This window comes from Oncorhynchus mykiss, chromosome 9, assembly GCF_057628025.1.
Source record: "Oncorhynchus mykiss isolate SJ-2025 chromosome 9, ASM5762802v1, whole genome shotgun sequence".
Classification (NCBI taxonomy): domain Eukaryota; kingdom Metazoa; phylum Chordata; class Actinopteri; order Salmoniformes; family Salmonidae; genus Oncorhynchus; species Oncorhynchus mykiss.
Window position 1 is genome coordinate 9,867,970 of NC_143030.1, and position 26,748 is coordinate 9,894,717.

Genomic DNA, 26,748 nt, shown 5'->3' on the forward strand with positions numbered 1-26,748 from the left:
GTTTTGAGATTATTTTCTGTCATGAAAAGTGCTATACAAGATGAATAAATTATTATTGTTATTATTTATTCAAAGGCAACCCAAATTCCGATTCCAAATGTTGCTCATTGAAAAGCATTGGAAAACTTCCTGAATTGACTGGAATTGCCCCCAACCTTTGCAGTAGTAGTATAGGGTAATGTAGTGACAGCACCTTACAGTGGTATAGGGTAATGTAGTGACAGCACCTTACAGTAGTATAGGGTAATGCAGTTACATCACCTTACAGTAGTATAGAGTAATCCAGTTACAACACCGTACTGTAGTATAGGGTAATGTAGTCACATCACCTTACAGTAGTATAGGGTAATGTAGTCACAGCACCTTACAGCAGTATAGGGTAATGTAGTTGCAGCACCCTACAGTAGTATAGGGTAATGTAGTTACAGCAACCTACAGTAGTATAGGGTAATGCAGTTACAACACCTTACTGCAGTATAGGGTAATGTAGTTACAACACCATGCAGTGATGTAGGGTAATGTAGTCACAGCACCTTACAGTTGTATAGGGTAATGTAGTTACATCACCTTACTGTAGTATAGGGTAATGTAGTTACATCACCTTACTGTAGTATACGGTAATGTAGTTACAGCACCTTACTGTAGTATAGGGTAATGTAGTTACACCACTTTACAGTAGCATAGGGTAATGCAGTTACATCCCCTCACAGTAGTATAGGGTAATGTAGTTACAGCACCTTACAGTAGTATAGGGTAATGTGGTTACACCACTTTACAGTAGTATAGGGTAATGTAGTTACACCACTTTACAGTAGTATAGGGTAATGTAGCTACACCACTTCACAGTGTACAGGGTAATGCAGTTTCAACACCGTACTGTAGTATATGGTAATGTAGTTACAGCACCTTACTGTAGTATAGGGTAATGTAGTTACATCACCTTACTGTAGTATAGGGTAGTGTAGTTACAACACCTTACTGTAGTATAGGGTAATGTAGTTACAGCACCTTGCTGTAGTATGGGATAATGCAGTGTCAACACCGTACAGTGGTATAGGGTAATGTAGTTACAGCACCTTACTGTAGTATAGGGTAATGTAGTTACAGCACCCTACAGTAGTATAGGGTAATGTAGTTACAGCACCCTACAGTAGTATATGGTAATGTAGGGTAATGTAGTTACAGCACCCTACAGTAGTATAGGGTAATGTAGTTACAGCACCCTACAGTAGTATAGGGTAATGTAGTTACAGCACCCTACAGTAGTATAGGGTAATGTAGTTACAGCACCCTACAGTAGTATAGGGTAATGTAGTTACAGAACCTTACTGTAGTATATGGTAATGTAGTTACAGCACCTTACTGTAGTATAGGGTAATGTAGTTACAGCACCTTACTGTAGTATATGGTAATGTAGTTACAGCACCCTACAGTAGTATAGGGTAATGTAGTTACAGCACCTTGCTGTAGTATGGGATAAAGCAGTGTCAACACCGTACAGTGGTATTGGGTAATGTAGTTACAGAACCTTACTGTAGTATAGGGTAATGTAGTTACAGAACCTCACTGTAGTATATGGTAATGTAGTTACAGCACCTCATTGTAGTATAGGGTAATGTAGTGACAACACCTTACTGTAGTATAGGATAATGTAGTTACATCACCTTACTGTAGTATAGGATAATGTAGTTACAGCACCCTACAGTAGTATAGGGTAATGTAGTTGTGCAAAAGATTTCCTACAGCATACCATTTTCCCTTTTCAGAAGTGTAAACCCAAAAACAAACATTGTCTCTTTTTATCAATCAAATTCATAACATACACATATTCAATTTATAACAAAATAAATATATTAAACCCTTTACTGCATAATATATATATATATATATATATATATATATATATATATATATATATATATGTTTTTCTTGATAAGAACCATAACAATCTCAAACTAGACATAATCTCAATCCTAATCTCACACGTTGCCACTACGTTAGATTTCATTTACATCTACCTGGGTCGTTTTCATTAGGCACCAAACCGAAGTAAATGGCCTGAAACAGGGAGAGACAACCTTGCATCTGTCCAATAGGAAACGTTAAATTGTCATGAATACATTACTTTACATGCCCTAATGAATACGACCCTGTAGATGGTTTTGTCAAAAACGCAACTCCCTCTCCTCATCCCTCCCTCTCTCCCTCTACTGCCCCCTCCCTCCCTCCCTCTACTGCCCCCCTGATCCTGTAGTATCATCACTATATTGACTGTTCGAAAGCGGCGACCCAGGCATTGACTCCTCACCCCCCTCACCCCCTCTCCCCCCCTTCGCCCTCAGGAAGGCGGAGTTGGGGTGGAGGGCGTGGTAGTGTTTGAGCAGTACATCCTGGGAAGAGGCGGTGTGGCCACACTCCTCACAGACGTAGAGTTTGTTGCGTCTCTCCTTATAGGCGTACTGCAGGGTCACACCGTGGATCTTCTTCATGTGAGACTCTAGAGAGCAACGCTGGGTGAAGGCCTTGTCACACAGAGAGCACTTGTAGGGACGCACTCCTAGAGGGAGAGAGGGACTGGATTAGAGATGGAGGGAGAGAAGGACTGGATTAGAGATGGAGGGAGAGGGACTGGATTAGAGATGGAGGGAGAGAGGGACTGGATTAGAGATGGAGGGAGAGAAGGACTGGATTAGAGATGGAGGGAGAGAGGGACTGGATTAGAGATGGAGGGAGAGAGGGACTGGATTAGAGATGGAGGGAGAGAGGGACTGGATTAGAGATGGAGGGAGAGAGGGACTGGATTAGAGATGGAGGGAGAGAGGGACTGGATTAGAGATGGAGGGAGAAAGGGACTGGATTAGAGATGGAGGGAGAAAGGGACTGGATTAGAGATGGAGGGAGAGAAGGATTAGAGATGGAGGGAGAGAAGGATTAGAGATGGAGGGAGAGAGGGACTGGATTAGAGATGGAGGGAGAGAGGGACTGGATTAGAGATGGAGGGAGAGAGGGACTGGATTAGAGATGGAGGGAGAGAGGGACTGGATTAGAGATGGAGGGAGAGAGGGACTGGATTAGAGATGGAGGGAGAGAGGGACTGGATTAGAGATGGAGGGAGAGAGGGACTGGATTAGAGATGGAGGGAGAGAAGGACTGGATTAGAGATGGAGGGAGAGTGGGACTGGATTAGAGATGGAGGGAGAGTGGGACTGGATTAGAGATGGAGGGAGAGAGGGACTGGATTAGAGATGGAGGGAGAGAGGGACTGGATTAGAGATGGAGGGAGAGAAGGACTGGATTAGAGATGGAGGGAGAGAAGGACTGGATTAGAGATGGAGATTAGAGATGGAGGGAGAGAAGGACTGGATTAGAGATGGAGGGAGAGAAGGACTGGATTAGAGATGGAGGGAGAGAGGGACTAGAGATGGAGGGAGAGAGGGACTAGAGATGGAGGGAGAGAGGGACTAGAGATGGAGGGAGAGAGGGACTAGAGATGGAGGGAGAGAAGGATTAGAGATTGAGGGAGAGAGGGATTAGAGATGGAGGGAGAGAAGGACTGGATTAGAGATGGAGGGAGAGAGGGATTAGAGATGGAGGGAGAGAAGGACTGGATTAGAGATGGAGGGAGAGAGGGATTAGAGATGGAGGGAGAGAAGGACTGGATTAGAGATGGAGGGAGAGAGGGATTAGAGATGGAGGGAGAGAAGGACTGGATTAGAGATGGAGGAGAGAGGGATTAGAGATGGAGGGATGGAGGGAGAGGAATGAGAGGAGATGGAGAAGCACTGGGTGGAGTTAGGGGTGGGTGGGAGTTTAGTGATGGGTGGGTGGGGTTTAGTGAGGGGTGGAGTTGGGGTGGGTGGGGTTTAGTGAGGGGTGGGTGGGGTTTAGTGAGGGGTGCAGTTAGGGGTTTAGTGAAGGGGTGGGCTGAGGGGTCTAGTGAGGGGTGGGCTGAGGGGTATAGTGAGGGGTTGGCTGAGGGGTGGGCTGAGGGGTATAGTGAGGGGTGGGCTGAGGGGTATAGTGAGGGTGGGTTGGCGGGTTTAGTGAGGGGTGGGCTGGCGGGTTTAGTGAGGGGTGGGCTGAGGGTTATAGTGAGGGGGTGGGCTGAGGGGTATAGTGAGGGGTGGGCTGAGGGGTATAGTGAGGGGTGGGCTGAGGGGTATAGTGAGGGGTGGGCTGAGGGGTTTAGTGAGGGGTGGGCTGAGGGGTTTAGTGAGGGGTGGGCTGAGGGGTTTAGTGAGGGGTGGGCTGAGGGGTTTAGTGAGGGGTGGGCTGGTTAATGGTTCGTGTGGTGTACCTGCGAGTCTGTTTTTCTGTACATCTCTCTGTCCGTGTGCCTGTGTGTGTCTTACCCGTGTGTGTGTGTGTGTGTGCGTGCTTGTGTGTGTGTGTGTGTGTGTGCATGTGTGTGTGTGTGTCCTACATGTGTGTGCGTGTGTTCTTCCTGTGCGTGTATGTGTGTGTTCTTCCTGTGTGTGTATGTGTGTCCTACCTGTGTGTGTGTATGTGTGTCCTACCTGTGTGTGTGTATGTGTGTCCTACCTGTGTGTGTGTATGTGTGTCCTACCTGTGTGTGTGTATGTGTGTCCTACCTGTGTGTGTGTGTGTCCTACCTGTGTGTGTGTATGTGTGTCCTACCTGTGTGTGTGTATATGTGTCCTACCTGTGTTTGTGTATATGTGTGTCCTACCTGTGTGTGTGTGTGTGTGTTCTTCCTGTGCGTGTCCTACCTGTGTGTGTGTGTGTGTGTCCTACCTGTGTGTGTGTGTGCGTTCTCCTGTGCGTGTCCTACCTGTGTGTGTGTGTGTCCTACCTGTGTGTGTGCGTGTCCTACCTGTGTGTGTGTGTCCTACCTGTGTGTGTCCTACATGTGTGTGTCCTACCTGTGTGTGTGTGTGTGTGTCCTACCTGTGTGTGTGTGTGTGTGTGTGTTCTTCCTGTGCGTGTCCTACCTGTGTGTGTGTATATGTGTGTCCCACCTGTGTGTGTTCTTCCTGTGCGTGTCCTACCTGTGTGTGTGTCCTACCTGTGTGTGTGTGTGTGTGTGTCCTACCTGTGTGTGTGGATGTGTGTGTGTGTGTGTGTGTGTGTGTGTGTGTGTGTGTGTGTGTGTGTCCTACCTGTGTGTGTTCTGACGTGTCTCTTCAGGTCGAAGGTGTCGTTGAATCCTTTACCACAGTGGTTACACAGGTGTCTCTTAGTATCACTGTGACACTTCAGGTGTCGGTTCAACATCCTCTGGTACTGGAACACCTTCTGACACACCTGATCGGTTACACAGGAACAGGAGAGAGAGAGAGAGACGGGTCACACAGGAACAGGAGAGAGAGAGAGACGGGTTACACAGGAACAGGAGAGAGAGAGAGACGGGTTACACAGGAACAGGAGAGAGAGAGAGACGGGTTACACAGGAACAGGAGAGAGAGAGAGAGACGGGTTACACAGGAACAGGAGAGAGAGAGAGAGACGGGTTACACAGGAACAGGAGAGAGAGAGAGACGGGTTACACAGGAACAGGAGAGAGAGAGAGACGGGTTACACAGGAACAGGAGAGAGAGAGACGGTTAAAGGACATAACATAAATATATAAACAGAGGGAGAGGAGAGGGGGGGGATTAGACATGGAGGGAGAGGGGGGGGATTAGACATGGAGGGAGAGGGGGGGGATTAGACATGGAGGGAGAGGGGGGGGATTAGACATGGAGGGAGAGGGGGGGGATTAGACATGGAGGGAGAGGGGGGGGATTAGACATGGAGGGAGAGGGGGGGGATTAGACATGGAGGGAGAGGGGGGGGATTAGACATGGAGGGAGAGGGGGGGGGATTAGACAGAGGGAGAGGAGGGGGGGATTAGACATGGAGGGAGAGGGGGGGGATTAGACATGGAGGGAGAGGGGGGGATTAGACATGGAGGGAGAGGGGGGGGATTAGACATGGAGGGAGAGGGGGGGGATTAGACATGGAGGGAGAGGGGGGGGATTAGACATGGAGGGAGAGGGGGGGGATTAGACATGGAGGGAGAGGGGGGGGATTAGACATGGAGGGAGAGGGGGGGGATTAGACATGGAGGGAGAGGGGGGGGATTAGACATGGAGGGAGAGGGGGGGGATTAGACATGGAGGGAGAGGGGGGGGATTAGACATGGAGGGAGAGGGGGGGGATTAGACAGAGGGAGAGGAGGGGGGGATTAGACATGGAGGGAGAGGGGGGGGATTAGACATGGAGGGAGAGGGGGGGATTAGACATGGAGGGAGAGGGGGGGATTAGACATGGAGGGAGAGGGGGGGATTAGACAGAGGGAGAGGAGAGGGGGGGGATTAGACATGGAGGGAGAGGGGGGGGGATTAGACATGGAGGGAGAGGGGGAGGGATTAGACATGGAGGGAGAGGGGGGGGATTAGACAGAGGGAGAGGAGAGGGGGGGGATTAGACATGGAGGGAGAGGGGGGGATTAGACATGGAGGGAGAGGGGGGGGTTTAGACATGGAGGGAGAGGGGGAGGATTAGACATGGAGGGAGAGGGGGGGGCTTAGACATGGAAGGAGGGATTAGACATGGAGGGAGGGATTAGACATGGAGGGAGGGATTAGACATGGAGGGAGAGGGGGGGGATTAGACATGGAGGGAGGGGGGGGGATTAGACATGGAGGGAGAGGGGGGGGGTTTAGACATGGAGGGAGAGGGGGGGATTAGACATGGAGGGAGTAGACATGGAGGAAGGGGGGGGATTAGACATGGAGGGAGAGGGGGGGATTAGACATGGAGGGAGAGGGGGGGGGGATTAGACATGGAGGGAGAGGGGGGATTAGACATGGAGGGAGAGGGGGGGGGATTAGACAAGGAGGGAGAGGGGGGGGATTAGACATGGAGGGAGAGGGGGGGGATTAGACATGGAGGGAGTAGACATGGAGGAAGAGGGGGGGATTAGACATGGAGGGAGAGGGGGGGATTAGACATGGAGGGAGAGGGGGGGAATTAGACAAGGAGGGAGAGGGGGGGAATTAGACATGGAGGGAGTAGACATGGAGGAAGAGGGGGGGATTAGACATGGAGGGAGAGGGGGGGATTAGACATGGAGGGAGAGGGGGGGGGATTAGACATGGAGGGAGAGGGGGGGATTAGACATGGAGGGAGAGGGGGGGGATTAGACATGGAGGGAGTGGAGAGAGGGGGGATTAGACATGGAGGGAGAGGGGGGGATTAGACATGGAGGGAGAGGGGGGGATTAGACATGGAGGGAGAGGGGGGGAATTAGACAAGGAGGGAGAGGGGGGGGATAAGACATGGAGGGAGAGGGGGGGGATTAGACATGGAGGGAGTAGACATGGAGGAAGAGGGGGGGATTAGACATGGAGGGAGAGGGGGGGATTAGACATGGAGGGAGAGGGGGGGGGGGAATTAGACATGGAGGGAGAGGGGGGGGATTAGACATGGAGGGAGTGGAGAGAGGGGGGATTAGACATGGAGGGAGAGGGGGGGATTAGACATGGAGGGAGAGGGGGGGATTAGACATGGAGGGAGAGGGGGGGGGATTAGACATGGAGGGAGGGATTAGACATGGAGGGAGAGGGGGGGGATTAGACATGGAGGGAGTGGAGAGAGGGGGGATTAGACATGGAGGGAGAGGGGGGGATTAGACATGGAGGGAGAGAGGGGGGATTAGACATGGAGGGAGAGAGGGGGGATTAGACATGGAGGGAGAGAGGGGGGATTAGACATGGAGGGAGAGGGGGGGATTAGACATGGAGGGAGAGGGGGGATTAGACATGGAGGGAGAGGGGGGGATTAGACATGGAGGGAGTGGGGGGGGATTAGACATGGAGGGAGTGGAGAGGGATTAGACATGGAGGGAGAGGGGTGGATTAGACATGGAGGGAGAGGAGAGAGGGTGGATTAGACATGGAGGGAGAGGAGAGAGGGTGGATTAGACATGGAGGGAGAGGAGAGAGGGTGGATTAGACATGGAGGGAGAGGAGAGAGGGTGGATTAGACATGGAGGGAGAGGAGAGAGGGTGGATTAGACATGGAGGGAGAGGAGAGAGGGTGGATTAGACATGGAGGAAGAGGAGAGAGGGTGGATTAGACATGGAGGGAGAGGAGAGAGGGTGGATTAGACATGGAGGGAGAGGAGAGAGGGTGGATTAGACATGGAGGGAGAGGAGAGAGGGTGGATTAGACATGGAGGGAGAGGAGAGAGGGTGGATTAGACATGGAGGGAGAGGAGAGAGGGTGGATTAGACATGGAGGGAGAGGAGAGAGGGTGGATTAGACATGGAGGGAGAGGAGAGATGGGGGATTAGACATGGAGGGAGAGGAGAGAGGGTGGATTAGACATGGAGGGAGAGGAGAGAGGGTGGATTAGACATGGAGGGAGAGGAGAGATGGTGGATTAGACATGGAGGGAGAGGAGAGAGGGTGGATTAGACATGGAGGGAGAGGAGAGAGGGTGGATTAGACATGGAGGGAGAGGAGAGAGGGTGGATTAGACATGGAGGGAGAGGAGAGATGGTGGATTAGACATGGAGGGAGAGGAGAGAGGGTGGATTAGACATGGAGGGAGAGGAGAGAGGGTGGATTAGACATGGAGGGAGAGGAGAGATGGTGGATTAGACATGGAGGGAGAGGAGAGAGGGTGGATTAGACATGGAGGGAGAGGAGAGAGGGTGGATTAGACATGGAGGGAGAGGAGAGATGGTGGATTAGACATGGAGGGAGAGGAGAGAGGGTGGATTAGACATGGAGGGAGAGGAGAGAGGGTGGATTAGACATGGAGGGAGAGGAGAGAGGGTGGATTAGACATGGAGGGAGAGGAGAGAGGGTGGATTAGACATGGAGGGAGAGGAGAGAGGGTGGATTAGACATGGAGGGAGAGGAGAGAGGGTGGATTAGACATGGAGGGAGAGGAGAGAGGGTGGATTAGACATGGAGGGAGAGGAGAGAGGGTGGATTAGACATGGAGGGAGAGAGGGTGGATTAGACATGGAGGGAGAGGAGAGAGGGTGGATTAGACATGGAGGGAGAGGAGAGAGGGTGGATTAGACATGGAGGGAGAGGAGAGAGGGTGGATTAGACATGGAGGGAGAGGAGAGATGGGGGATTAGACATGGAGGGAGAGGGGGGATTAGACATGGAGGGAGAGGGTGGATTAGACATGGAGGGAGAGGAGAGAGGGTGGATTAGACATGGAGGGAGAGGAGAGATGGGGGATTAGACATGGAGGGAGAGGAGAGATGGGGGATTAGACATGGAGGGAGAGGAGAGATGGGGGATTAGACATGGAGGGAGAGGAGAGAGGGTGGATTAGACATGGAGGGAGAGGAGAGAGGGTGGATTAGACATGGAGGGAGAGGAGAGAGGGTGGATTAGACATGGAGGGAGAGGAGAGAGGGTGGATTAGACATGGAGGGAGAGGAGAGAGGGTGGATTAGACATGGAGGGAGAGGAGAGAGGGTGGATTAGACATGGAGGGAGAGGAGAGAGAGTGGATTAGACATGGAGGGAGAGGAGAGAGGGTGGATTAGACATGGAGGGAGAGGAGAGAGGGTGGATTAGACATGGAGGGAGAGGAGAGAGGGTGGATTAGACATGGAGGGAGAGGAGAGAGGGTGGATTAGACATGGAGGGAGAGAGGGGATTAGACATGGAGGGAGAGGAGAGAGGGTGGATTAGACATGGAGGGAGAGGAGAGATGGGGGATTAGACATGGAGGGAGAGGAGAGAGGGTGGATTAGACATGGAGGGAGAGGAGAGAGGGTGGATTAGACATGGAGGGAGAGATGGGGGATTAGACATGGAGGGAGAGGAGAGAGGGTGGATTAGACATGGAGGGAGAGGAGAGAGGGTGGATTAGACATGGAGGGAGAGGAGAGAGGGTGGATTAGACATGGAGGGAGAGGAGAGAGGGTGGATTAGACATGGAGGGAGAGGAGAGAGGGTGGATTAGACATGGAGGGAGAGATGGGGGATTAGACATGGAGGGAGAGGAGAGAGGGTGGATTAGACATGGAGGGAGAGGAGAGAGGGTGGATTAGACATGGAGGGAGAGGAGAGAGGGTGGATTAGACATGGAGGGAGAGGAGAGAGGGTGGATTAGACATGGAGGGAGAGGAGAGAGGGTGGATTAGACATGGAGGGAGAGGAGAGAGAGTGGATTAGACATGGAGGGAGAGGAGAGAGGGTGGATTAGACATGGAGGGAGAGGAGAGAGGGTGGATTAGACATGGAGGGAGAGGAGAGAGGGTGGATTAGACATGGAGGGAGAGGAGAGAGGGTGGATTAGACATGGAGGGAGAGAGGGGATTAGACATGGAGGGAGAGGAGAGAGGGTGGATTAGACATGGAGGGAGAGGAGAGATGGGGGATTAGACATGGAGGGAGAGGAGAGAGGGTGGATTAGACATGGAGGGAGAGGAGAGAGGGTGGATTAGACATGGAGGGAGAGATGGGGGATTAGACATGGAGGGAGAGGAGAGAGGGTGGATTAGACATGGAGGGAGAGGAGAGAGGGTGGATTAGACATGGAGGGAGAGGAGAGAGGGTGGATTAGACATGGAGGGAGAGGAGAGAGGGTGGATTAGACATGGAGGGAGAGGAGAGAGGGTGGATTAGACATGGAGGGAGAGATGGGGGATTAGACATGGAGGGAGAGGAGAGAGGGTGGATTAGACATGGAGGGAGAGGAGAGAGGGTGGATTAGACATGGAGGGAGAGGAGAGAGGGTGGATTAGACATGGAGGGAGAGGAGAGAGGGTGGATTAGACATGGAGGGAGAGGAGAGAGGGTGGATTAGACATGGAGGGAGAGATGGGGGATTAGACATGGAGGGAGAGATGGGGGATGGTGAGAGAGGAGGTTATTTGACATACCTGGCACACGAACGACGCCTGAGCACCTGTCCCTGACTTCGTTACTGTGGAGACCGGGGCAGTAGCGGACGTCGTCAAGGCAACAGGTGTGGTGGTGATTTCGGGGACGGCAGGCTGGGGAGGTATTGGAATCTCACTGGGTAGCTGACCTGTAGTCACCTATAGAAGAGACAGAGGAAAAGACAGACAGGAGAAAAAACAAGTTAAGAGATGATTGGGAGTTTTATATTCCCAGAACAACAAACACGATGACAACAACAACAACAAAAAAAAGACTACATTCCCCATGATGCCTCAGTCACTCACCTTGATTTTGGAGCGGACGTAGGTGCTGCTCTGTGCCCTCCTCTTGACCTCTAACCCCCGACCCAGCAACGTGCACGAGGGCAGCTCCGCTCTCGGGGCCATCACGCTGTGCTCGTCACGCAGGAGGGAATCCGTGCGTTTGGTGAACTCGTAGCGTGTCGTCGTGGAGAGGCAGAGAGCGGTCTCTGCTGGGCTGGCTTCAGTCTCCTCCAATAAGGGGAATGCAGACACTGGAACAAGAGAGGAGAAAAGATACATTACATACAGAATATATAACCTACAATAAGGTCACACACACACACACGTGTGTGTTAAAGGCATTGTCTTGTGCCTCACACACACTATAGTTACCGTTGGACCAGTCTGACCGGCCAGTCCAGAGACACAGGTTCCTGCTGTAAGCTCCTCAAACACACAGACACACCTCCAGGCAGTACAGACACACCTCTCCAGGCAGTACAGACACACCTCTCCAGGCAGTACAGACACACTCCTCCAGGCAGTACAGACACACTCCTCCAGGCAGTACAGACACCCCTCCAGGCAGTACAGACACCCCTCCAGGCAGTACAGACACCCCTCCAGGCAGTACAGACACCCCTCCAGGCAGTACAGACACCCCTCCAGGCAGTAAGTGTAGAGACGTATGTGTGTGTGTGTGTGTTCTATAAATGTCAGTTGATCACAGAATTGAATCTGTTGATTCTATAACAGGACAGGAGCCAATCGGATAACTCGTAAATCAAAGCATTGCGTGAGGTCACGTTGTTTTGTGTGTCTCATAATCAGGGGTGTCAACCAAAAACCCTGAGGGGCTTTTTTTTTTTTTAAAGAAAGTAAAAATATGCACCCCTGCTCAAATCTGGGTAAAAGATTGAAAGGAATGTGAGTCTTATTCAGTACATGTAGTTGTTGGCTGCTTTTCTAAAGTCTAATAACCTTGCCAACAGGCTTGCCAGCTAAGATAGTTAGACAAGATAGCAATTCAAACTTGATTTATAGCTTGAAATGGCTTCTTGGTGGTCAATTGAATATACAAGCATTCGTTCCACATTTTGTTACGTTACAACACCACTTCTCCAGGTGGAACAACACCACTTCTCCAGGTGGAACAACACCACCACTTCTCCAGGTGGAACACACAACACCACTTCTCCAGGTGGAACACACAACACCACTTCTCCAGGTGGAACACACAACACCACTTCTCCAGGTGGAACAACACCACCACTTCTCCAGGTGGAACACACAACACCACTTCTCCAGGTGGAACAACACCACTTCTCCAGGTGGAACAACACCACCACTTCTCCAGGTGGAACAACACCACCACTTCTCCAGGTGGAACAACACCACCACTTCTCCAGGTGGAACACACAACACCACTTCTCCAGGTGGAACAACACCACTTCTCCAGGTGGAACAACACCACTTCTCCAGGTGGAACAACACCACTTCTCCAGGTGGAACAACACCACCACTTCTCCAGGTGGAACACACAACACCACTTCTCCAGGTGGAACAACACCACCACTTCTCCAGGTGGAACAACACCACCACTTCTCCAGGTGGAACAACACCACCACTTCTCCAGGTGGAACAACACCACCACTTCTCCAGGTGGAACAACACCACCACTTCTCCAGGTGGAACAACACCACTTCTCCAGGTGGAACAACACCACCACTTCTCCAGGTGGAACAACACCACCACTTCTCCAGGTGGAACACACAACACCACTTCTCCAGGTGGAACAACACCACTTCTCCAGGTGGAACAACACCACTTCTCCAGGTGGAACAACACCACTTCTCCAGGTGGAACACACAACACCACTTCTCCAGGTGGAACAACACCACCACTTCTCCAGGTGGAACACACAACACCACTTCTCCAGGTGGAACAACACCACTTCTCCAGGTGGAACAACACCACCACTTCTCCAGGTGGAACAACACCACCACTTCTCCAGGTGGAACAACACCACTTCTCCAGGTGGAACAACACCACCACTTCTCCAGGTGGAACAACACCACCACTTCTCCAGGTGGAACAACACCACCACTTCTCCAGGTGGAACAACACCACTTCTCCAGGTGGAACACACAACACCACTTCTCCAGGTGGAACACACAACACCACTTCTCCAGGTGGAACACACAACACCACTTCTCCAGGTGGAACACACAACACCACTTCTCCAGGTGGAACAACACCACTTCTCCAGGTGGAACACACAACACCACTTCTCCAGGTGGAACACACAACACCACTTCTCCAGGTGGAACACACAACACCACTTCTCCAGGTGGAACAACACCACTTCTCCAGGTGGAACAACACCACCACTTCTCCAGGTGGAACAACACCACCACTTCTCCAGGTGGAACACACAACACCACTTCTCCAGGTGGAACAACACCACCACTTCTCCAGGTGGAACACACAACACCACTTCTCCAGGTGGAACAACACCACTTCTCCAGGTGGAACACACAACACCACTTCTCCAGGTGGAACACACAACACCACTTCTCCAGGTGGAACACACAACACCACTTCTCCAGGTGGAACACACAACACCACTTCTCCAGGTGGAACACACAACACCACTTCTCCAGGTGGAACAACACCACTGCTGCCTGGTACAGTCTGTGTGCTCCCTCCTCAAAATACAGCTGACAGATATTGTTTTATAAATAATTATGATAAAACATGGCCTTTAAAATGTAGTTTAGTAATTAATATATATATATATATATATATATATATATATATATATATATATATATATATATATATATATATATATATATATATATATATATATATATATATATATATATATATATATATATATATATATATATATATATATATATAACAGTTTAATCTGAGGGAGCAGGTTCCACCTATTCCCAGTGTCATATTGGGACAGAATGAAGTTGGTTTTAATTTATCAGTTTAATTGCTCAACTGAAGTCATATTTATTTCACTTCAAACAATATAAAACACACACACACACACACACACACGTTGGTGAATTGTTAACGAGCTGTTTGCTCACCCCTCCCTTCCCTCACTCCAGCATCAAGCGCACCTCCAGGCAAACAATGACTATCCATATAACCAGATATTATAACACGGATATTTGAAACCTTGGTTCAGTCTCATCTTTGAAAAGCTAATTCATGTTATCAAACAGTCTGAAACGAAGCAGCCTGTTCTCATAGACTAGACCAGGGGTGGGTATCCCTGTTTCTGGAGTGGCGTCGGTGTGTTGAATTTAGGCAGTCACTGAACAAATCAATTAGTTTAATTGGTCAGGTGTGGAACAAAATCCTGCAGTACCTGCGACCCTCCAGGAACAGGGTTGCACACCCCTGGACGAGACGTTAATATAGTAAACGTAAATCCTGGACACTCAAATGAGTATAATATTTAATGTCTGGTATGGCTACAGAAGACAAAAAGGTTACTTAGGGCAAAACTAAAGTAGGCTGGTATAACCCAAAGGCTGTGTTTTCAAATCTCATCGCGGACAACTTTTCTACTACTTACAACTTTTTAGTTAGTTTGCAACTATTTAGCATGTTAGCGAACCCTTCCTCTAACCCTAACCCTTTAATCTAACCTAACTCCATAGCCCCTAACCTTAACCCCAAACGATAACTCCTAACCTAGTCAAAGTTAGCCACCTAGCCAAAGTTAGCCACCTAGCCAAAGTTAGCCACCTAGCCAAAGTTAGCCACCTAGCCACAACAAATTGAAATTTGTAACATATCATACATTTTGCAAATTTGTAACAATGTACGTATTGCACATCAAATGGATGATAGACATCGACAATTTAATACATGCCATACAAAAAAAAATATCATACTAATTGGAGTGTGCCCAATTGAAGTGTACTATGTTACGTCTATCCCTGAGTACAGGCTGAACTAACGGTTTAATGAAAAGTGTCAAACACAGAGGAGGATGAAGTCAAAGACAATGTAAAGGGATGATATTCAAACAAATCGGCCTAGGTGCTATCTTAACCTCCCACGGAGAGAGAGTCAACAGAAGAACAGTGGTTTGGTGTGTTTGCTAAGGGTGTGTGACTTGTGTGTTGGGAGACGAGGGTACTAGTAGCCCTATAGTCCGCTATTTCACCCAGCATTTACCATCCTCCTAAACATTACCCAGACGGCGGGGGCGCGTCCAGCGCACTCAATGAAGAATGCTTCTTCCCAAATGTGCACAGGTACTGTTAGCATCGTTTTTTCCCCTCTCTTCTCAACATAGAAAAAAATATCTCCTGTGCCATTTTATTTATTTATGTATTAGTTGAAGCTACAAAAATAATAGAATAGCTACTAATCACATGCGTTTCAATGTCCAATTATCTTGCTCAGAATGATGGTGAGAAATGTGTCAAACTAACCTAATGCTAAACGCATAATGTGATAAACGCCATGGAAATATTGTTAGTTAGGGACAAGGATCCCCGCCGTAGTTGGAGTGAAACACAGGGGCAGGTAACTTCACACATCCGGGTAATAACTAGGTTATGGGATGCTGCTGATAGCGTTGTCACCATGACGACTGCTGGTGATTTTTGCTCTTCAGGCAAATAGCCTAAACGTTCACATCTTTGGAGTTTGAAATAGTCTTGGTTTTCAATCGTTTTCATTAAAAACATATTAAACTTAGACAATTTGTTGATAACAATAAAATAAATACACATCAGCAACAACAACAAAAATAGATCTTTACAAAGCATACCCCATAACCATACTGAAAGGTTTGGTTTGTTTCTTACTTAAAGCGTTTTTAATGTTTTTAAAAAATGTATTAGTTCAGGAAGTGAAACCTATCTCCTGTTGGGTGCTAATTTAACGATCGTTTTCAGTACCAGAGACTTTTACAGGATCTAAAAGGTAATGATTAAAAGTTAGCTGTGGTGGGGGAAGGAGGTCTTAGGTGAACGTGTTCACATTGACATTTTAGTCATATAGTAGGCGCTCTTATACAGACCGACTTACAGGAGCAATTTGGTGTTTGGTGCCTTGCTCAAAGGAAAACTTCGATAGACTTTTCATCCAGTCGCCTCGAACCAGCAAACTTCCAGTTACTGCACCAACGCCATTAACCGCTAGGCTTCCTGCCCGCTATCGGTTATCTGATACCACAGTCCATAACAAATAACAAAAAACCCACCGGTCCTGTGACGCAAGAGAGACATATCTAGTCTAGTTAAAATAAGGGAAAGAGGAGAAACGTCACGTTACCGGTCACGTTAAGTATTAGGCTACTGTGTGGATTATGGCAAAATATATATATATTTATATACATATATATTAGTCTGCATGTCAAGCAGTTGAAAAGGCATATCTGTTCTACGCAGTAGAGTTTACATCTAAAATCTATTGCAAACCAATATGCTATTTTTTCATGAAGCGCCGCGGTATAGACTGCCTATAAGGCCAAACAATGCAGTCTATACCGCGGCGCTTCGTGGAACAAGTGGGTCTTGGTTTACAAGAGATATGACAGGCCGTATGGGTGAGGTAGATTGGGGCAGTGCTGCAACCGGTTTTAACCCCCCCTCTCCCTCTCTCTCTCCTACAAGGAAACTACTCGGGTCTGGAGATCGGACAGTGGGAGTTGTAACGGGTGTCCTGGTTATTTTGTGGCACACAGGGGAACAATGCCACACGCGCTATAGTTGGGCCTGGCCCGCTCCAATGCAGTGTCTTTACCTCTAGACCAAGAACACTTCAATAAAGCCCACACAACATGGTATTGGAAGTCCTATGATCTATCCTGGAATATGTCCTGCAACGACAGTGTAAAAATGACGCCAAAACGTTCCACCCCGATACTGTTGTAACGTAGCCTACATACACTTTTGGATTTATGTTAAACCGTTATAGTTAAAGCCTAACAATTTATCAATCGTGTCATTGAACACTGATTTACCGTTATTCGGTGCCGCTGTGTGCTGCTGCTCGTGTTCCACCGAAACAAAATGGTTTATTAACGGAACACAACCCTCACCTGGGATATAGACGTACCCGCGCTCGTGGTCTGGCAGCTCGCTCCAGTTCCGCTTACCGGGAGAGTATCTCGCCTTTTTTACGAGGAAGGCTCGCGGCATGGTCGGTCTTTACGGTTAATCTGTCGCCTTCGTCTAATCGATATACTTTATGTAAACTCGTGAGAAAAAAAAAAAACTTCCCGCTGGAAAAAAATAAATAAACCGTGGGGATTGTTCCCCTCCCTCCTTCTCCACCTTAACAACAAACTTTGTAGCTCTGTAGTTTGTCTTCTACCTATCCCGTTTTCTTTCTCTTTTTCTCCGTTGTTGTTCTCCAAGCCCACACTCCACGAAAACCGCCCCGGTAGCGTCTCTGCAGGTGAGTTCGCTTGTTCAGGTGTGCCCGTACCTTCAGGCGACGTTCTATCCTCGGAGTTTGTCAGGTAGACCGCCGATAAGTATTCCGATTCACAGCCACACAACACAACACGGTGAATTCAGAGGTTTGTCAGAGGCAACACAGGTAGGCTAGTCCTTTCTTTCCTTTATTCAGGAAGCACAGGTAGCAGCGCGCATGCGCCTCAGAAATAACGGTGACAAACTAGATCTGGGCCAGGCTAGTACCTGTTCGACCGGTTTCTTCTTCTTTCTTACACACTCCCTCTCGCTTTCTCCATTCCGCTTCGAGGTGGGAACGAGAAGAAGGGTAAGAAAATATATTAGAAAGGGGAGGGGTAATATTAGTGTGTGGCAAAGATTGACAGCGGAGTACGTATAGAGGATAAATACATAGTTGATGAGTGGGAAAGGGGGAAGAGCTTCGCCACAGTGGCGCACGAGGAACAGGTATGGGAGGCGCTATTCACATTTATTTTATTCCCGTGTGTTTGTTCTGGTGAGGGGTGGGGGAGTGCATTCGGAAGGTATTCAGACCCCTTGACTTTTTTCCCATTTTGTTAAGTTACAGCCTTATTCTTCACATAAGTATTCAGACCCTTTACTCAGTACTTTGCTGAAGCACCTTTGGCAGCGATTACAGCCTCAAGTGTTCTTGGGTATGACGCTACAGGCTTGGCACACCTGTATTTTGGGGAGTTTCTTCCATTCCTCTCTGCAGATCCTCTCAAGCTCTGTCTGGTTGGATGGGTAGCATCGCTGCACAGCTATTTTTGATTGGGTTCGAGTCCGGGCTCTGACTGGGCCACTCCAAGACATTCAGAGACATCCCCACAGCATGATGCTGTCACCACCATGCTTCACTGTAGGGATGGTGCCAGGTTTCCCCCAGACGTGACGCTTGGCATTCAGGCCAAATGGCCAGACAGGTGTGCATAGTCACTTCACCCCCACCTACAGGTACAGATTACCTCAACTAGCCTGTACACCTGCACACTGACTCGGTACCGGTGCCCCCTGTATATAGCCTCCACACTGACACTGTACCGGTGCCCCCTGTATATAACCTCCACACTGAATCGGTACCGGTACCCCCTGTATATAACCTCCACACTGACTCGGTACCGGTGCCCCCTGTATATAACCTCCACACTGACTCTGTACCGGTGCCCCCTGTATATAACCTCCACATTGACTCGGTACCGGTGCCCCCTGTATATAACCTCCACACTGACTCGGTACCGGTGCCCCCTGTATATAACCTCCACACTGACTCTGTACCGGTTCCCCCTGTATATAACCTCCACATTGACTCTGTACCGGTGCCCCCTGTATATAACCTCCACACTGACTCGGTACCGGTGCCCCCTGTATATAACCTCCACACTGACTCTGTACCGGTTCCCCCTGTATATAACCTCCACATTGACTCTGTACCGGTGCCCCCTGTATATAACCTCCACACTGACTCTGTACCGGTGCCCCCTGTATATAACCTCCACACTGACTCTGTACCGGTGCCCCCTGTATATAACCTCCACACTGACTCTGTACCGGTGCCCCCTGTATATAACCTCCACATTGACTCGGTACCGGTGCCCCCTGTATATAACCTCTACACTGACTCTGTACCGGTGCCCCCTGTATATAACCTCTACACTGACTCTGTACCGGTGCCCCCTGTATATAACCTCCACACTGACTCGGTACCGGTACCCCCTGTATATAACCTCCACATTGACTCTGTACCGGTACCCCCTGTATATAACCTCTACACTGACTCTGTACCGGTGCCCCCTGTATATAACCTCCACATTAACTCGGTACCGGTGCCCCCTGTATATAACCTCCACATTGACTCGATACCGGTGCCCCCTGTATATAACCTCCACACTGACTCTGTACCGGTACCCCCTGTATATAACCTCCACATTGACTCTGTACCGGTGCCCCCTGTATATAACCTCCACATTAACTCGGTACCGGTGCCCCCTGTATATAACCTCTACACTGACTCTGTACCGGTGCCCCCTGTATATAACCTCCACACTGACTCGGTACCGGTGCCCCCTGTATATAACCTCCACACTGACTCGGTACCGGTGCCCCCTGTATATAACCTCCACACTGACTCGGTACCGGTGCCCCCTGTATATAACCTCGTTATTCTTATTGTATTACTTTTCATTATCACTTTTTATTTTAGATCGACTTGGTAAAATATTTTCTTAACTCTTCTTGAACGTCACTGTTGGTTAAGGTCTTGTAAGTAATCATTTCAAGGCAAAGTCTACACTTGTTGTATTCGGCGCAAGCGGCTAATAAAGTTTGATTTGATTTGAAATAGTTCAATCTTGGTTTCATCAGACCAGAGAATCTTGTTTCTCAGGGTCTGAGTGTCTTTACGTGCCTTTTGGCAAACTCCAAGCTGTCTGTCATGTGCCTTTTACTGAGGAATGGCTTCCCTCTGGCCACTCTACCATAAAGGCCAGATTGGTGGAGTGCTGCAGAGATGGTTGTCCTTCTGGAAGGTTCTCCCATCTCCACAGAGGAACTCTGGAGCTCTATCAGAGTGACCATCGGGTTCTTGGTCACCTCACTGACCAAGGCCCTTCTCCCCCGATTGTCCAGTTTGGCCGGGCGGCCAGCTGTAGGTAGAGTCTTGGTGGTTCCAAACGTCTTCCATTTAAGAATGATGGAGGCCACTGTGTTCTTGGGGACCTTCAAAGCTGCAGAAATGTTTTTGGGACCCTTCCCCAGATCTGTGCCTCGACACAATCCTGTCTCGGAGCTCTACGGACAATTCCTTCGAACTCACGGATTGGTTTTTGCTCTGACATGCACTGTCAACTGTGTGATAGACAGCTGTGTGCCTTAACAAATCATGCCCAATCAGTTGAATTTACCACAGGTGGACTCCAATCGAGTTCTGGAAACATCTCAAGGATGATCAATCAATGGAAACAGGATGCAGCTGAGCTCAATTTCGAGTCTCATAGCAAAGGGCCTGAATAGTTAGTTAGTTATTAGTTATGTAAAAAAAAATTCAGTTTTTTATTTTCATAAATTTGCAAACATTTCAAAAAACTGTTTTCACTTTGTCATTATGGGGTATTGTGTGTAGATTGATGAGGAACAAACACTAATTTAATACATTTTAGAATACGGCTGTAATGTTTTTTTTTGTTGTTGAAAAAGTCAAGGGGTCTGAATACTTTCCAAATGGACTCTCGTTGTTGTGTTGTGCGTCCTTGAACAGGAAGTGGCACGGCGGTCCATCGTGGGCAAATTTTGTCATTAAACTTTGTCGTCAAAGTCTGCCATTCTCTGGATATATGCTGCTTTCAAGACAACTTGGAACTCGAAAAAACCGACACCTTTTATCATGACGTCAGTGATCTTCAGGTCGTAGCCCTAGCAAGAGACCCGACTTCCGGATTTACAATTCCGAGTTGGATGAAAGTTCAAAACATATTTTCCCAGTCGCTCGTTTTTCCCCGAGTTCCCAGTTGTCTTGAACTCACTAAAATCTGATTTTGCAGTTCCTAGTTAACAGTTGTTTTGAGCGCGGCACAAATAATGCTTCATTGACAGCATGGCCAACGTTGAATGTTTATCATTTTAAACTAGGAAAAGAGACCCTTAATCTTAGACTTGGGACCACACAGCCACTCCACTGAATAGCAGGCTAATTATTGCTTTGCATTGCTTGCAGTTAGCCACTGATTCCTTCCAAACCACTCATTGTTGAATTTGTGATTTCCAATTTGTTGTGTAATGTTTATGTCCAATGGCCGATGAGCACTGATAAGTTTGACCTATAATTACACTCCCTCCATCTGTACCTGTTACTCTCCTCCTCCTCTCTCTTTCTCCATCTGTACCTGTTACTCTCCTCCTCCTCCTCTCCCTCCATCTGTACCTGTTACTCTCCTCCTCCTCCTCTCCCTCCATCTGTACCTGTTACTCTCCTCCTCCTCTCTCTCCCTCCATCTGTACCTGTTTCTCTCCTCCTCCTCCTCTCTCTCTCCCTCCATCTGTACCTGTTACTCTCCTCCTCCTCCTCTCCCTCCATCTGTACCTGTTACTCTCATCCTCCTCCTCTCCCTCCATCTGTACCTGTTACTCTCCTCCTCCTCTCTCTCCCTCCGTCTGTACCTGTTACTCTCCTCCTCCTCTCTCTCTCTCCCTCCGTCTATACCTGTTACTCTCCTCCTCCTCCTCTCCCTCCGTCTGTACCTGTTACTCTCCTCCTCCTCCTCTCCCTCTGTCTGTACCTGTTACTCTCCTCCTCTCTCTCTCTCTCTCTCCCTCCATCTGTACCTGTTTCTCTCCTCCTCCTCTTTCTCCCTCCATCTGTACCTGTTACTCTCGTCCTCCTCCTCTCCCTCCGTCTGTACCTGTTACTCTCCTCCTCCTCTCTCTCTCTCCATCTGTACCTGTTACTCTCCTCCTCCTCTCTCTTTCTCCATCTGTACCTGTTACTCTCCTCCTCCTCTCTCTTTCTCCATCTGTACCTGTTACTCTCCTCCTCCTCCTCTCCCTCCGTCTGTACCTGTTACTCTCCTCCTCTCTCTGTCTCTCCCTCCGTCTGTACCTGTTACTCTCCTCCTCCTCCTCTCCCTCCGTCTGTACCTGTTACTCTCCTCCTCCTCCTCTCCCTCTGTCTGTACCTGTTACTCTCCTCCTCTCTCTCTCTCTCTCTCCCTCCATCTGTACCTGTTTCTCTCCTCCTCCTCCTCCTCTCTCTCTCCCTCCATCTGTACCTGTTTCTCTCCTCCTCCTCTTTCTCCCTCCATCTGTACCTGTTACTCTCCTCCTCCTCTCCCTCCATCTGTACACGTTACTCTCCTCCTCCTCTCTCTCCCTTCATATGTACCCGTTACTCTCCTCCTCCTCCTCTCCCTCCATCTGTACCTGTTACTTTCCTCATCCTCTCTCTCTCCATCTGTACCTGTTACTCTCCTCCTCCTCTCTCTCTCCATCTGTACCTGTTACTCTCCTCCTCCTCCTCCTCTCTCTCTCCATCTGTACCTGTTACTCTCCTCCTCCTCTCTCTCTCTCCATCTGTACCTGTTACTCTCCTCCTCCTCTCTCTCTCTCCATCTGTACCTGTTACTCTCCTCCTCCTTCTCTCTCCATCTGTACCTGTTACTCTCTTCCTCCTCCTTCTCTCTCCATCTGTACCTGTTACTCTCCTCCTCCTTCTCTCTCCATCTGTACCTGTTACTCTCCTCCTCCTCTCTCTCTCTCCATCTGTACCTGTTACTCTCCTCCTCCTTCTCTCTCCATCTGTACCTGTTACTCTCTTCCTCCTCCTTCTCTCTCCATCTGTACCTGTTACTCTCCTCCTCCTTCTCTCTCCATCTGTACCTGTTACTCTCCTCCTCCTCCTCTCTCTCTCCATCTGTACCTGTTACTCTCCTCCTCCTTCTCTCTCCATCTGTACCTGTTACTCTTCTCCTCCTCTCTCACTCATCTGTACCTGTTACTCTCCTCCTCCTCTCTCTCTCTCCATCTGTACCTGTTACTCTCCTCCTCCTCTCTCTCTCTCCATCTGTACCTGTTACTCTCCTCCTCCTTCTCTCTCCATCTGTACCTGTTACTCTCTTCCTCCTCCTTCTCTCTCCATCTGTACCTGTTACTCTCCTCCTCCTCTCTCTCTCTCCATCTGTACCTCTGGCAAGGCTTTTCTTTAGTGTATAGAATGACAGTTTATCATCACCACCTATTCTTTACAGTTGCAGGCAGTAAAACATATTCACTGTGGTACAGGTGTTGTGGATACATTTTTATAAATGTAACGTTTATTTAACTTGGCAAGTCAGTTAAGAACAAATTATTTTTTATAATGATGGCCTACACAGTCCAAACCCAGACGACGCTGGGCCAATTGTGCGCCGCACTATGGGACTCCCCATAGACTCCCCATCCCCTGTATCACAACAGCCGGTTGTGATACAGCTTGGAATCGAACCAGGGTCTGTAGTGACGCCTCTAGCACTGAGATGCAGTGCCTTAGACTACTGCCCTACACAGGAGCCCCAAAATGATGTATATAAGAGACGATAGAGAACCAATAGTTCTGCCAAAACACGCTGCCTGACTTAACTTGACCTGTGACATAATATACCGTGTGTATAAATTAGAATCAGAGTTTCCCTTGAACAGGAATTTCACTTGCTGGTCTTTCTACATATCAATTTGTTCAGGCCCCTTAACTACATACCCTATAGTGGCAGCAACCTCACAGAGAGACAAGAGAAGGATGGATGGAAGAGGGGGAGGAGAGAGAGGAGAGGGAGAGGGGGAGGAGAGGAGGAGAGGGGAAGGAGAGGAGAGGGGGAGGAGAGAAGGATGGATGGAAGAGGGGGAGGAGAGAGAGGAGGAGAGTAGAGGAGGAGGAGAGGGGGAGGAGAGAAGGTTGGATGGAAGAGGGGGAGGAGAGGAGGAGGAGAGGGGGAGGAGAGAAGGTTGGATGGAAGAGGGGGAGGAGAGGAGGAGGAGAGGGGGAGGAGAGGGGGAGGAGAGGGAGAGGAGAGGAGGAGAGGTACACTACAAGCTGAACCTATAGTAAGTGAAGACAAATAAACAGATACATATTGGCGGTATTTACAATGTCTCTCTCTCCCCTCTCTCCCTCTTTCTCAATCTCCTCTCTCTCCTATCTCCCTCTCTCTCTCTATCTCCCTCTCTCTCTCTCTCTTTCTCTCTCTGTCTCTCTCTCTGTCTGTCTCTCTCTCTCTCTCTATCTCTCTGTCTGTCTGTCTGTCTGTCTGTCTGTCTGTCTGTCTGTCTGTCTGTCTGTGTGAAATGTCACTAGCTAAACACGGTGTGTTATTCCCCAAAGTACGTCTAGTCATTCAGGCCAAACCGTTCTACATTCAAGAGAGAGGGGAGACGGACCCACTGGTTGCCCTCTAGGGTACAGAGAGCTGGTAGTCCCATCCACCAAACTACCAGGTGTGAAACAGGGAAGGGACTCAGGGGGTATGCTAATTTGATATAGAGCAGACTTAACTCACTCCATTAAATAAAAATCAAATTTTATTGGTCACATACGCATGGTTAGCAGATGTTAATGCGAGGGTAGTGAAATGCTTGTGCTTCTAGTTCCGACAATGCAGTAATATCTATCAAGTAATCTAACCATTCCCCAACAATGACCTAATACACACAAATCTAAAGGGGTGAAAGAGAATCTGTACATATAAATGGATGAGAAATGGCCGAGCGGAATGGGCAATGTACAATTGATAGAATAAAATACAGTATATACATACAGTTGAAGTCAGAAGTGTACATACACTTAGGTTGGAGTCATTAAAACTCATTTTCAACCACTCCACAAATTTCTTGTTAACAAACTAGAGTTTTGGCAAGTCGGTGAGGACATCTACTTTGCATGACACAAGTAATTTTTCCAACAATTGTTTACAGACAAATGATTTAACTTATAATTGTCACGACTTCCGCTGAAGTCGGTCCCTCTCCTTGTTCGGGCGGCGTTCAGCAGTTGACGTCACCGGCCTTCTAGCCATCGCCGATCCACTTTTCATTTTCCATTTGTTTTGTCTTTGTCTTACACACCTGGTTTCAATTCCCCAATTACCTGTTCATTATTTAACCCTCTGTTCCCCCATGTCTGTTTGTGAGTAATTGTTTGTATGTAATACGGTCCGTTATGTGGGCTACCTTTATTGTATTTGTCTATTTTTAAGTAAATTATGTTTATTTACTCATATCTGCTGTCCTGCGTCTGACTCCTCTACACCAGCTACACACAGACCTCATTACAACAATTCTCTGTATCACAATTCCAGTTGGTCAGACGTTTACATACACGGAGTTGACTGTGCCTTTAAACAGCTTGGACAATTCTAGAAAATTATGTCATGGCTTTAGAAGCTTCTGATAGGCTAATTTACATAATTTGAGTCAATCAGAGGTGTACCTGTGGATGTATTCCAAGGCCTACCTTAAAACTCAGTGCCTCTTTGCTTGACATCATGGGAAAATCTAAAGAAATCAGCTAAGACCTCAGAAAATGATTGTAGACCTCCACAAGTCTGGTTCATCCTTGGAAGAAATTTCCAAACGCCTGAAGGTACCACGTTCATCTGTAAAAACAATAGTACGCAAGTATAAACACCATGGGACCACACAGCCGTCATACTGCTCAGGAAGGAGATGTGTTCTGTCTCCTAGAGATGAACCTATTTTGGTGCGAAAATTGCAAATCAATCCCAGAACAACAGCAAAGGACCTTGTGAAGATGCTGGAGGAAACAAGTACAAAAGTATCTATATCCACAGTAAAACGAGTCCTATATCGACATAACCTGAAAGGTCGCTCAGCAAGGAAGAAGCCACTGCTCCAAAACCGCTATAAAAAAAGCCAGACTACGGTTTGCAACTGCACATGGGGACAAAGATCGTACTTTTTGGAGAAATGTCCTCTGGTCTGATGAAACAAAAATAGAACTGTTTGGCCATAATGATCGTTGTTATGTTTGGAGGAAAAAGGGGGAGGCTTGCAAACCGAAGAACACCATCCCAACTGTGAAGCACGGGGGTGGCAGCATCATGTTGTGGGGGTGCTTTGCTGCAGGAGGGACTGGTGCACTTCACAAAATAGATGACATCATGAGGCTGGAAAATTATGTGGATATATTAAAGCAACATCTCAAGACATCAGTCAGGAAGTTAAAGCTTGGTCGCAAATGGGTCTTCCAAACGGACAATGAGCATACTTCCAAAGCATACTTCCAAAGTTGTGGCTCCATGGCTTAAGGACAACAAAGTCAAGATATTGGAGTGGCCATCACAAAGCCCTGACCTCAATCCCATAGAAAATTTGTTGGCAGAACTGAAAAATCGTGTGCAAGCAAACCTGACTCAGTTACACCAGCTCTGTCCGGAGGAATGGGCCAAAATTCACCCAACTTATTGTGGGAAGCTTGTGGAAGGCTACCCGAAACGTTTGACCCAAGTTAAACAATCTAAAGGCAATGCTGCCAAATACTAACTGAGTGTATGCAAACTTCTGACCCACTGGGAATATGATGAAAGAAATAAAAGCTGAAATAAATCATTCTCTCAACTATTATTCTGACATTTCACATTCTTAAAATAAAGTGGTGATCCTAACTGACC

General features: G+C 48.4%; 1 protein-coding gene and 1 long non-coding RNA gene across 3 annotated transcripts in view; one reads left to right on the forward strand and one right to left on the reverse strand.

Annotated features, from left to right (window-relative positions):
* Positions 1 to 26,748, forward strand: part of LOC149980744 (uncharacterized) — a 139,938-nt gene that overhangs the window by 57,696 nt on the left and 55,494 nt on the right. The gene's annotated exons all lie outside the window — the stretch shown is intronic.
* On the reverse strand, positions 1,631 to 17,718 carry ovol1a (ovo-like zinc finger 1a). Of its 2 annotated transcripts, none has more exons than XM_036987211.2 (5): positions 17,218 to 17,716; positions 11,172 to 11,401; positions 10,866 to 11,024; positions 5,121 to 5,265; positions 1,631 to 2,557 (listed from the first exon to the last, which is right to left on the reverse strand). In XM_036987211.2, the coding sequence occupies exons 1-5, from the start codon at positions 17,315 to 17,317 to the stop codon at positions 2,232 to 2,234; spliced, it is 960 nt and encodes a 319-aa protein (XP_036843106.1). In that variant the 5' UTR covers positions 17,318 to 17,716; the 3' UTR covers positions 1,631 to 2,231. The 2 variants fall into 2 exon arrangements, with proteins under 2 accessions (XP_036843106.1, XP_090039554.1); XM_090183428.1 differs by having other exon boundaries at positions 2,209 to 2,557; positions 17,235 to 17,718.